General features: G+C 39.7%; 1 protein-coding gene across 5 annotated transcripts in view; it reads left to right on the top strand.

The window, feature by feature from the left end:
• The window catches only part of NDUFAF5 (NADH:ubiquinone oxidoreductase complex assembly factor 5), a 31,925-nt gene extending 23,568 nt beyond the window's left edge, over positions 1-8,357 (top strand). For 4 of the 5 annotated variants that reach the window (XM_008533716.2, XM_008533717.2, XM_070588798.1 and 1 more), the window contains 3 exons: positions 7,556-7,639; positions 7,990-8,072; positions 8,246-8,357. In XM_008533716.2, coding sequence (XP_008531938.2) covers positions 7,556-7,639; positions 7,990-8,072; positions 8,246-8,338 — 260 coding nt within the window. In that variant the 3' untranslated portion in view covers positions 8,339-8,357. Of the gene's footprint in view, positions 1-4,981; positions 5,079-7,555; positions 7,640-7,989; positions 8,073-8,245 lie in introns of all 5 variants that reach the window. The other variant, XR_011530949.1, reaches the window with a different exon arrangement.
• Positions 8,358-13,321: the final 4,964 nt, after the last annotated feature.

Genomic DNA, 13,321 nt, shown 5'->3' with positions numbered 1-13,321 from the left:
CTATAAAAGGATGGCAGGACTCTCTTGAAGGGAGCATCTGAAGATGATTGAACACACCAGTGACTTCTTCCAGCAACAGTTGGCAGCTCAAGTCCAAGCACAAGAAAGCAGCAGGTAGTTGGGTTAGTTTAGGAGTGAGGTTTGTAAAAGGGATAGGTCCTGGTCAGAGAGAGTCAATGAAGTCTTGTCTGAGGAAGTGATGATTGTGTTCTGAAAAAATGAAGATGAGGTAACTAGGTGAAGAAGGGAGGGAAGTGAGTCACAGGCAAGGAGAGTAGCATGTGCAAAGGCCCTGTTGCAAGAAAGAGCATGGCAGAAACTGAAAGAAGGGCATTTTGGCTAGACTACAGGGAGTAAAAAGAAGAGTTAAGTGATTAAACTAGTAGGTAGATGGGGACCAGAGATCATGCAGTAGGGTCACATAGTCCTTGTTAAAATTATGTGTCTTTATCTTAAAACAACCTTTGAGGCAGTTTAATGAGAAGAGGGTAGGAGGGGGTTCAGATGTCAGATTTGTATTTTGAAAAGAATGGATTGACAGGTAAACTCGTAGGGAGACTTATTGCTGTAAAGCTCTGTGAGAAATGATAGTAATTTGGACTAAGGTGGTGGCAATGGAGAAGGAGAAGTGAATGCATTCTACGGATATTTAGAAGGTAAATTTGACAGTTGCTGGTAGATTATATGTGGGCCAATGTAGGGGAAAGACATTTCAAACATAACTGCTGTGCCCACATAACCAGATACCTGGTGCCCTTCATTGATCAGGAAACAGTTGAAGAAGACCAAGTATGGGCAGGGACAGCTCATATTTGGGTATGTTGGGTTTAAAGCGCTTTTGAAATATCTGAGAGGAGTTGTCAAATAGGCAGTTGGGTATGTGGGTATATAGCTTAGAGGAGGCAACTGGCCTGGTTAAAAATTGTGACTCATTTGTGAATAGGTAGTATTTGAAGCAATTGCCTAGAGCAAGAGCCTGGAGGGAGAAGAGAAAGTGGCCTGGTATTGATCCTTTAGGAACCTAATGTATAGTGACTGCATAAAAGAAGGAGGAACCTGCAAAGAGACTGAGAAGGTATAGACAGCAAGGTATTAAGGAGAAACAGCAAAAAAGTCTAGAATTGCCTAAACCAAGGGAAAGAGTTCAAAACAAAGATGCATCAAATGCTGCTGAGAAGCAAGATACATACTGAAAAGAAAATCCACTAGATTTAGGAACAAGGTCATTGGTGACAGTGGTGGGAGCTCTTGTTGGAGTTACGGGAGTAGATGTAATGGGAGTAGGATGAGGACTAAGTAGAAGGTGAGGGGCTGGAGACAGAAAATAGCTACTATTCTCTCAAGAAGTTTGACTGTGAAGAGATGTGAGATGGAAAGGTTCCAGGTGTCAGAGGGGGTGAGGTTTTTATTTTGTCTTCTCTTAAGATGTGAATTTATTTAACTGCTGATTGGAAGAATCTAAGTGCTTCCATGGAAGTGACTCTAGAAGGGAGAGAAGAGATGTCAAATAGCTGAGAAGGTGGAAGGGGCTGAGATACGAAGACCTGGGGGAGGGATTGACCTTGGATAAAGGGAGGGGAGACTTACAGAAGGAACGAGGGAGGGTTAGTGCCACTGGACGTAGGTGTTTATGTCTGATAGCAGGAAGTTCCCATCTAATGGATCTGTTTTCTTTGTCAAACAGAAAATAGGGTCATATACTGAGAATGAAAAGATCAGAGGTTTATGAATGGAGTGGAGCGGATTTGAAATAGTCATTGTAGAGAATAGGAAGCTGAATTGATCAGGGAAAGTTATAAAATTTGAAGGGTGCATCTGAAGTTGGTCAAACGCATCTGTGACTTTATCCAACAATAGTTGGTAGCTTAGGACAAGGCACAAAACAGATAGTTGGGTTAGTTTGAATTGGGGCTTTGCTCGTTGAAAGTGACAAAAAGACAAAGACAAAAGATAATTCCAAGAGTGTAGTTGAAATAATAGCCCAAAGAATCTGAGCTGGAAGAAAGAGGAAGTAGGGGAAAAAAAAAAAAGAATGCGCTAATGGATTGGGAGAAAGCAGAGGAGATGTGCACAAGCGATCCCAGGGTGGTCAGAGAATGATCATGATTAAAGTACCTGAACACGCTTGAAGGACAGGAGAATATGGTCAGAAAATGGGACATTAGAATTGAGGATTTTGAAAGTGAAGCAGTTACAAGTGATAACTCAGTCTCGGACATGTGACATGTGTGATGGCAGAGGTGGAGTGATGGAGAAGTCCATTAGTGAGGAAGAGACTAAAAAATCTTAGAGGCTGTGGTACTTGATGGTTATTAACACTGAAGTCACCAGAATGGTGGCAGGACTTGGTGCACAGAGGGAAACTGAGCCAGGTGCCAAACCTTTTGATGAAAGAAGGGGGACTAGGAACCTGATGTCACAGCAAGCAGGAATGAGAGAGGGTTATGGCCAAATGGTATGGATCTCAGCTGGGCAAGGGTTTTTAATAGGGTGGAGAAGTAATGGCCTGAAGAGGCTTTGAGGAGCAAGAGGAACACACACCCCACTTCCTATCGCTAAAGAGGTGAGCTATGCGAAAGTAAACTTCTACTGAGAGAACTACTGGAGAAGGGATTTTTCTCAAAGGAGAGGCTCAGTTTACCTCAGGAGAGTTTATGAGGTTATTTTTGTATTACACAAATGGCACAGACAGTTTTGATGAATGGGGGAAGCTGAATGGATTAAAGGTGTCTTCTATGAAACTGGAACTACACTTACGTAGGGGAGCCTTAATTTGGATCCCGAAAAGTTAATAAGATGATTTATAGTTTTTCATGAGCATTGTTGGACTTGCTTCTCTCAATAGCCCTCTGGTAACTACTTTATCCCTGTATTGCAAGAAAGAAAAATTAGGCCCAAAGAGAATACTTGTCTGTTAGTGGAAGAATTAGGTGCCAAACTCTTGCCTTCTTGACTCCTGCTCTAGCACTCTGTTAACTGACTCTGCTGTTTTTTTGTAGCTACTCATTTGTAACAGATCCATTTTACCCATTATCTAGCCTCCTCTGAGTACGGTGCTTCTGTCAACTTTGCAAGAGGAAAGAAGTGTAGCTGAAAACTTAACTATTGTAGTTACTTTTCATTCATTATAGTTTAATACAGGGATTGGCAGCCTTAGCATGCATGCCCAAGATGACAGGGGACCAATAATAAATCACATACTGCCTCCCCAGTGCTGCCCCGAGCACTTGGTTCCCCCTGATATAATCACAGAGCCCCTTCACCTGAAGACTTGAGAGATGGTGGTGGGCTGGTGATTTATCATTCAGACTCTAGTGATAAAAATATTTTCCAAATACACCATTTGCTTTTGTTCTGCTGTAAAATAAATCCTGCACTCATGATTCATTTCAAGAAAGAAAAAAGAAAGAGGCTAGAAATTAGACCTATCAATTGGAAAAGGTTACTGCCCACTGATTTAAAAATATAGTTTTTACCCTGTTCTAGGTGCGATTCTGTGAGGTTTTCTAATATCCTAATTTTATAGATGAGCAAATTGAAACATTGAGAAGTTATGTATCTTGTCCATGGTTTCACTAAATCTGGAGTTATAACTTGAATCCAGAGTCTTATACTGCATTCAGTGAAGATAGCATAGATCTCTAGTAAAATGCACTAATCTGAAGTGTATAGCTGCTTGTATTTTTAACCACTAGCCAAACCAATGTATATAATATTTCCAGCCCTCCGAAGGTTGCCTCCTGCCCCTTCCCAGTTGATGACCCCCTCTTCCCTTAAGGGTTTTAAATAGGTCATTATTTTGAAGAACAGTTGCCTAATATTTACCTTTAAGAGGCTTTGCCAGTGCTTGTCTTATTTTTACTGTAACAACTTTTACATAAATCGTGTGTTTTAGTCTTTGATACTTCTTTATCCTTAGGAGGATTAAGAGGAATTATCTAAAGATAATTTGTAAAAGTGATATTTAACTAAGTAGATATAAACATTAACTGGTTGATTTTGTATTCATTCACTTGCCATTTACTGAGCATCTACCACTGAGCCAGTGATGGAAATACATAGTTCCTGATCTCAGGGAGCTTATGCTCTAGTAGAGAGAAAGAGAGACTTAGGATAGACAGACATACGCATTTAACTGTAAAATGAGATCATTGTTTTATAAGCACAGGGAGAAACGCAAGAGAAAAAGTCCCTAAATCTGCTTAGGGAGTGAGGGGTGCTTTTGTGGAAGAGGCAGCATCTAAGCTAAAATGAGTTTGCCAGGAGAATGAACAGGTGGGTGCAGGTTGGGGGGGGGAGGGGCGGGGTGGAGAAGACATTGCATTCCAAGCCAAGGAAATGGGTTGTGTAAAATGATAGAGATGTAAGAGGATACATATTTCCTTTACTTTCCTAGTTAGGAAGTGTACAGTAAGTCACTATTGGTTGAACATGTAGATTGGGGAGCTGATGGAAAGTGATGCGGGATAGTCCATCAGAGGCTTCTAGATTCTATCAGGTGAGCCTTGTAGTGTCTTGGAAGAATTTTGCACAGAGAAGAGACAGTCGGGTTAGTGTGTTAGAGAGTTCACCCTCCAGTGTTGTTTATGAGGCATATCTTATGAGGAAGGTAAGACTAGAACTATCATGGTTAACTTCTTGCTACACATCAGGAAATTGAGGCACAGAAAGAAGTAACTTGCCCAGGATGACGTATTTAGAAAGTGGTAGAGCCAGGATTTAAGGCTAGCGTAGCAGCCTGACTCAGATCCTGAAATCTCAACCATTCTACTGTGAAAAGGTCAGCGGCAACTGAGATGGGAAGAAGAGTGATCGGGGATGATGGGAGGAGCAGAGGAGCTTGGGACATTTTCAGGTGTGGTGCTTTGCAGACTGGAAGATACTACCTTCAAATTGGTTTTGGTAGCTCACATTATGTTACACTTTTTTCTTGATGGTTGTGGTGTTTCTCATTTAAGCTGCCATTATTATTAATTCACAGAAAACAGTCCAGAACGTTGACCTAATTTTACAAAACAAGTTGCATATCAGCTGATGAATGCATGAAAAGTTTTGGAGGCTTTCACAGTAGTTTTAAGGTAAGTTCAGTTATTTTTTTAGACAATACTCAGTATTGTTCCTAGTAAACCGTAATAAATTAGACTTTTTTATAAGCAGTTGAACTTACCCTTAAAAACACTGTGAGAGTCTTAATTACCTGCTTCCCAGATTTTTCTGTTATCCCAAAGCCCAGAGCTGGTCAGAAGTCCCCCAATGTGTTTCCCATGTGGTCTTCAGTAAAGGTCTACCATGATGCATCATGAAGTATTATCATTCCATTTTGAAGATGATAAAACTGAGTTTAATAGAGGTTAAATGACTTTGCCCCAGGTTACCTAAGAATCAGAACTGGGATTGTGATCCCAAAGTCTAGACTCTTTGCACCACATTACACTGCTCCTTCCACAAGGAGAAGGGAAATTTGATATGGCTGTGCACTTCTCTTGTGAGAGAAGGGAAGTTTGATGTGCTTTGTACTTCTCTTGCTCTCCCTAGCAGCAGAATTTCTAACTATGCTGTACAGTAGTGCTCTTGAATTTCTGTCTCAGAAAGAGTATTATGCCGAATAATCTTAATTAGTATATCCTAATGCCAGTTATTTAGAAGGCATTTTAAAATTTCTAGTGCAGTAAATATTTACATTAAAAAAATTATGGGGCTGGCCCCATGGCATAATGATTAAGTTTGGCATACTCCACTTCAGTGGCCTGGGTTTGCTGGTTCAGATCCTGCACATAGACCTACACCACTTGTCAGCCATGCTGTGGTGGCGACCCACCTGTAAAGTGGAGGAAGATTGGCACAGATGCTAGCTCAGGACTAATCTTCCTGAGCAAAAAAAAAAAAAAAATCTGTTTTCCATTGGTGTTGCCTCTATTAATGTGTAAGTCTGTCATAGCAAGGGCAGTTAAGCAGAAATGAAAGCACCACAGCCATCATCAAGAATAGACTCTTCCAATATGAGTTCCAGTTTACCTCTGATCTCTTCATATAGTTGATACTCACTATGTAGGAGAATGTTTTTAAATTAGATTATGTAATGAGTCTAAAATGTTAGCATTAGAAGCCTTTAGAGATCATCTAGTCTGACCACCTTACAGACCCAGAGCGATTGGTCTAAGAGTATCTGTCTGCTCGTGATAACAAGAATAAGAACATCCTTCTTCTTCATGATGATTAATCTACTAGTTTGTATGTCTATTGTTCATCATGAATTGGGGCTCTTATACTCACAGGTTGCGGGACATGGCTTTTAGTATCAGAGAACTATTATTTTAGGGAAGAATAGGAACCTTTTGGGATTGGAAAGAAGAAAAAGGGTTACTTATTACAGCTAATTTGTTGATTGTTTTTAATAAGGTCGTTAAAAACTTGGGAGATTATTTTTAAGCTTCTAAAGTTTGTTTCTTTTGTCAAAGTAGAAAACCAAAACTAAGAAACTGATTTTTGATCATGTATATTGAGAATAAATATAAAAGATTTTACTTTTGAAACTTTTAATTTTGCAGACTAGTTTAAAATAAGGCCATTCAAAGTAATTTTAAGTATATGCATAAAGAAAAATCAAATATACAACACTAATTTTTAATGAACAATAGAATAATGTTAACCTAGCTTGTAGCTACCAGCTGGAGGGAAAGAAATCTAAAGATAAATTTTAAAACATTAAGAGAAGTGCCCCTGGGTTGGCCCCGGTGGCCTAGTGGTTAAGCACAGAGGTGTGCTCTGCTTTGGCCGCGTGGGTTTGGTTCCTGGGCGTGGACCCACACCATTTGTCTGTCAATGGCCATGCTGTGACAGTGGCTCACATAGAAAATAGAGAAAGATTCACAACAGTTGTTAGCTCAGGGTGAATCTTCCTCAGCCAAAAAAAGAGGAAGTTTGGCTACAGATGTTAGCTCAGGGCGAATCTTCCTCAACAACAACAAAAAAAGTGCCCCTGAAAAGAATGCACATAGTCTTTCTTAATCTGAGATTGGTAAAATATTGTAAAATCTGAAACACATCGTAGTTTTGGTACTTTCTAAGGAGTCTCAAAGCCCTCTTTCAAGTTTCATGATCTTGCTTACATTTATGGCTTAGAAGGAGTGAGGCATTGTAGCAGTGTCCTGTCTTCCTTCGAAGGGCAGCTGAAAGGGACATAAAATGTGACATCCTTGGAAAGGCACTTGCCAGTTTTTGATGACTCCCCTGGAGGGCCAGTCGCCTTGCTTTTGCTCAGCTGGCTTCCTAATTTAGACCACTGCTGGCAAGTAAAGTGTGTTTGTGGGGCTTGCCGCCTGAAGTTTGACTTCTTCATTTGTCTTAATATCCAGAAGCTTCAAGTAATTTGCCTTAGAGTCACTAAGAAGCCTAGCTACAATCTGAGAGGGAAATGAGACTATTTAGGTTATTTTATGTGACTATTAGAGAATAGAGGTGGGTATACTGTTGGATGAGATGAGTTAAATCTGTGATATTGAGCTGCTCAGGGTATTTGCTGAGTTATCAGAAACTGCCTGTGGTGTGTTTTTAGGTATGGGGGAGAGCAACTGTGCTTGGAATAGGAAAGCCCTGCTGCACCGAAACACGATGCTGGCGGCCGCAGCGGTGTACGGAGGTAAGGGGGCTGCCCCTGCTCTCCACGTCAGCCTCCTGAGGAACTTGTGTCCCATGATGTTTATCCCTTCAAATTGCCAGTGCTTTTTCCTTTTTTGTTAAGGCGCCATCAGATTTCTTGTCCTTCCTTTCAAAACACAGATCCTGTAGCTCCGTATCCTTTTTCCAAACAGCCCTTACTATTTCCTGACTGTCCTCTTCTCAGGGGTGAGGATTTGTCATGTGAGACGTTCTCAGGATCCTACAAGTATCCTAATACCCAGTTCTCTTTGGAGGAGATGACTTTTATTGAGCAGATTTTTTTTTCTACTTGCCTTTTTTTCAGACTTTAACCCTTATTTGCCTTTATAGAAATGTACAGAAATGAGGATGGTTCGGTACCTGCCACATACCAGATCTATTACATGATAGGATGGAAATACCATGATTCACAGGTAACATTATTAAGACAAATCACTTTTCTTAGTGGGTTCATGTTTCTATTTACTTTTTATTGTTTATTTACTTAGGGTGGGGAATTTGTTGTTAACATAAGACAGCATTAAGGGGTTTAATTAGAGCTGTATATTTACTTATTTCTAATATCTTTAATCTTTATCATTTTCAGGCAAGACCAGCTGAAAGAGGTTCGGCAACTGTATCATTTGGAGAGCTAGGGAAAATAAACAGTCTTATGTCCCAAGAGAAAAAATCACAATAAATATTTTATTCAATGGTAATGTAGTCCAGAATTTTCATCAGAGATGAGTAACTTTCATATCTAAAATTATTATATTTTGAAGCAAGAAGCTTACATAAGCCATTTCCTAGCAGACTTTTCTAATAATTAGAATACCTAACACTACATCTATATTTAGTAACCATTTCAGTGTCACGTGGTTTCTGTTTTCTTATGGATACTGTTATGTAGTGATTTGAGTGCCTTATTTGCAGATTCAGCCCAAAAAGCAAGAAGATATTTCTTTGAAAAATCCACAAATATGTTCATATATATAAATGCCTGAGTGGATGGAAAAACATTACTCATGCTGACATTTTGTCCCTTTTTCCTTTTCTTATCTTTTGTTATTTCTGTGAGAGGACCATAGCCATGGAGATGAGGGGAAGGACAAGTTGGTAGGTTCTTTAGAGTTCTGGCTCATTTAGAATAAAAACATAGCCTTTTTATAATGACTACTTTAAGGTACTACAGCCAAAATTATTTGTCACACTGTCTTTGTCATGAAGAGACAGAGGATGATGTGCCTCCCCGGAGCTATTATGTCGTTTTGTACTTTACAAGAGTGGCTCTTTATTGAATCTTTCCTCACCTTTTTTTTTTAAAGCATCTGAATTCTAATTATTATTTCTTTTTTACCTCCGTGATCTGGGCAGCACCCCTGTGGTTTTACACCCCCTCTCTACCTTAGGTAGGAAGAAAACATTTTAAGGAATTACAAAGGTAAAATCACGTGTAAAGGTATCTACACAGTGAGGAAAAGTGCTGTTTGCTGTTTGGCTTTCCTTTGTCATTTCAGGCCTTTGGCACTGTTACTCTAGTCAAAGTCCACTGTCCCATTGTCATCTAGTAGCGATCAAAATTATTTGGAAGTAGTCAAGCTCAGAACAGGTGGGAAGAAGGTGGTGGTGAGGAAGCAGGGAGGAAGCTGGGAAGCACACAAGAGTGAGTGCCAGGTCTGTTTTCACCAGTCAGTGGCCAGCTGTTTGCTGCCCTTTCCATTTAACCAGGCACGGCCCCGGCCTCCTCTTCAGCCTTCGGTAAGTTGCTATCATATTTGCTTCTTTCTCTCCCGCTAACCCTCCCTACCTCTACCCTATGAGCACCAAGCTCTTCCCAGGTAGGGGCTGTGTCTGCCTGGTACATTGCATAGTGCTTTGCACATAGTAGATAGTCAGTTACATTTTGAATTAACTTAAATTATGTGAAAAACATACCCTTTGAAAGACTAAGTTACAGTTAAAAAACAGTTTTATAGGAGAAAATTTTATTGCTGTCTTCAGTTAGGAAATTCATCGATATTAGAAATTAGGATATTCTTCATAGCTTTTTTTTTTATTTTGTCTTTGTTCTTAACACAAAGGAAAAGAATACTTAGGATATAGAATTTGGGGAAGTTTTTTTAAGCTTAATTTTCAGAAATTGAAGGGAGAAGAGAACAAAAAAAAAACACCTATGTATTAAAGTGCAAAGTGATGACTGAGGAATGGATAAATTCCATGGTGTCTGTGTTTCCTAAAGGACGTGTTTATATGCATTAACATTTGTTTTTGAAGAATGCATACAAAATTTTTAAGTGGTTATTGCTCAAAAAATGGACTGAGGAACTGGGCGTTGCTGCATCTGTCATCATGTTTGAATGTCTGTCGGGTGCAGGAGGTGAGCAGAAACTAAGAGGGAGACTTGTACTTTTCACTTTTTAACTTTCTGCAGATTTTGAAGTTTCTTAACAAGGATGTTACCTTTGCTTATTTCATGCCAACAGTGAATATGTGGATGTTTGGGTGGGGCTGGGGAGGACTCTACCCTGGGCTATTTCAAAAATAAGCTCCATTGGTTTAAAAAAATAAAGTAGAGAAAAATTAACACAACTAATTGAGGATACTTAATATTTAACGTGACTGACAATAGTAAAATTATTTATTTTAATGTGAGTGGCAGTAGTAAAATTATTTTTTTAGTTAATTTCTGCTTGAAATATCTATCCAGCTTTAATTGTTTGGAACCCTCAGGAAATTCATTTTTCTGAATAACCATGTTTTCCAAATGATTAAGAACTCATTCTTTTAAGCAACAAAGCTTTAAAAAATGTCTTATCAAAAAATATTTTTCAAAATGTGTTAACATTCTTAAACAGTGTATGGAACATAACCATTTCTTTATAACCACAGTTATTGTCATAAACTCAGGTTGTACTGCATTGATTGTACACTGACTGGCTCTAAGAATGATGTGGTTTGTTTTGTGTCTGTTTTCCAACACTTTCTTATTTGCTGTCAGTTGTCAATCTCAACAGCTTGTCAAAATTGAACTTCCTTGAGTTAGTTCTTCTTGCCCCTTCAGATCTGCTGTAAGATTAGGATTCAGACAAAGCTTTCTAGGACTAGTGTGTAAAGTAGGAAAGAAGAATGAGGTTCAGGAGAAGGACTCTCCTTTGGAGTAAAATGCATGGGCTTTACTGGTTCCCTTAAATCCTCATTGAGGTCCATGTGCCAGGCTTCCAATTCTTCTCTGCTCTTTTCATTGTCAGTCTAACGGAGCTTCAGTGTGTAGACACTGAGACATCTGTTGGCTGCTGGGAGACTTTTTGGATTATTTTTTGGTTCTTAGCAGTATTCCAGGTTGTTGGCCTGGAGAATTCCAGGGATGGCAGTGTATATGAACATTTATATTTGTAAAACAAAGATTGTTTGCTTTATAAAAGGAATTTCTGTAGGATTTGTTGAGGGGGAAGCTACCCATAGACATCAAGTACGTGGTATTGTGCAAAGTTGCACATCTGGAAGTGTGTAACTCATGAAGTATCTATGAAGCAAATTTTGTTTTTCAGTCCCTTTTAGTACCATTTTTATCCACTAGGTGGAAACAATTACAATATGGCCTGTACTGAGGACATGTACAGTTTTTATACTCAGCATATATCCCTTAAGTTAGGATGGAATAAAAGTATTTTACCATGGATCGACTTCTGTGTAGGAAAGAAATTGATATTAATAGATATTTGGGGAAAAGAAAGATACTTGGTGCATTGATTATTATTTTATTCCTTTATAAGTTGTTATTTAGCCTCTCTTGCCTAAGAAATGTTTTGAGCTTTTTGGGGGAGTTGGGGTTGGAGGGTGTTTTATTATTCTTTTTGTCTTTAATAACATGAAGCTCATCCTCAGGAAACTTATCATTAGTGGACCTGCCCTTCCAGAAATTGCTTTACTTTAATTCTCTGCCTGGATATTTGACAAGATATTTATCTTGCTGGTTTAAAAAAATTAATTAGAAAATAATGGAAGGTAGAGTGGACACTGGTAAGTTGTTGTTAGCAAATAAGGAAATAATGCTTTGGTATCTGTGGTAGTTTTAAAATCTATCCACAAATTCCTTGATATACTTCTTTCTAAGAGGTGGAGCTTTATTCCCTTCCCTTTGAGTACAGGCTGAATTTTAGTGATTCCCTTCCAACAAATAGAATATAGAAGTCATAGTGTGTCACTCCGAGAGAAGGTAAGAAAAAGGCATTGCTTCCCCTTTGCTCTGTCTGGGATCACTTGCTCTGGGAAAGGTAGCTGCCATATCATGAGGGAGGAACTGGCAGCACCTGTGTGAGGGAGCCATCCTTGAAGCAGATACTCCAACCCCAGTCTAACTTTCAGATGACTGCAGTTCCAGCTGACACCTTGACAGCAACCTCGTGAGAGACCCTGAGCCAGAACCACATAGCTAAGCCACTTCCAAACTTCTGACCCACAGAAACTGTGAGATAATAAATGTTCGTTGTATAAGCCACTATGTTTGGAGTAATTTGTTAACACAACAATAGATAACTACTATGCTCTCTTTGGGAAAAGTTGGGTGTCTAGGGTATGCTGAGTTGTTGCTTTAAGTCTAGGACATACCCTATTTATTTGAAATTAAGTAAAGTCAACATAAACTACCATTATTACATTTGTTCTCAGGGAAAACAGCCTGAAATACTCTTACCTTGAGGTTTGATTTCGTGGTATCTTGAAATAGAACTAACCTTTCAAGGTACATTTAGTAGACCTTTAATTGCATTTCCTAGGCATCTTAGGATCAATTATCTGGAAGCCTGACTGGAGTTAGTCCAAAATGAAGCCAGATAATTTGAGAAGATTGATCTTGAGAATTCAGTGAGCTAAACAACTGCATATGGTTTCCTCCATCAGTTACCTCTGCCTTAGCTGTTGAGTTATTCACTGCTCCTTATCAGGATGGACTGGTGACACTGCACATTGTTCCCAAGCTCTCAGATGAGCACAATGCTATGGAAATAGTTAAGAGCTTTTTAAAAGCCAGAGTTGATCCTGTCTTGCTAGCCATTGCTGAAACCAGTCAAAGGTCAACTGCCTACACTTTCAAAGTAGCAAATGGAGTCCAGCCAGTCCCTGAACTCCTTGTACAAGAACCTCATGCATGTGCTCAGGATGCCCGTTGCTAGCTCTGTCAGGAATAATCAGGAGCAATTCCAGATCTAAACGTTAGGAGTCTGTGTTTAGACTGGGATTGGGAAATTGGGGGAGGAGAATTCCAAAAGAGGACTTACTAGCCCTTGCTAAAGAAACTGGAAGTAGAGGGAGGGGCAGGGACTGGTAGTCGGGTGGTTGGGGATCAGTCCTGGCTCTGGTGGATCCTAACACTCAGGAAAACTCCATCTCTCTGACCTCAGGATTTTCATCTGTAAAATTACAGGTTTAGTACTTAGTGAGCCTCAAAGCCCACAGGCCTGCCTTCTGAGTTCCTGAGGGGCTTTTTCAAACATGTCCACCTTCCTTCTGTTGGTTGAGAATCATGGCCATAGGGAGCCCGTGTTATTGAGGGGAGCGTGGGACATCCCTCCACTGTGTTATGGTGGGAAAACGGCTGTGAGCTGTTGGGCAGGAGGATCTTAGGAGCATTCAGCCCGATCCTAGGATTTGGGTCCCAAGACAAAAGTAGACAGGCTTGCCCTCC

The sequence above is a fragment of the Equus przewalskii genome, chromosome 21 (assembly GCF_037783145.1).
Source record: "Equus przewalskii isolate Varuska chromosome 21, EquPr2, whole genome shotgun sequence".
In the NCBI taxonomy this organism is placed as follows: domain Eukaryota; kingdom Metazoa; phylum Chordata; class Mammalia; order Perissodactyla; family Equidae; genus Equus; species Equus przewalskii.
This window is presented reverse-complemented; position numbering and strand designations above follow the sequence as displayed.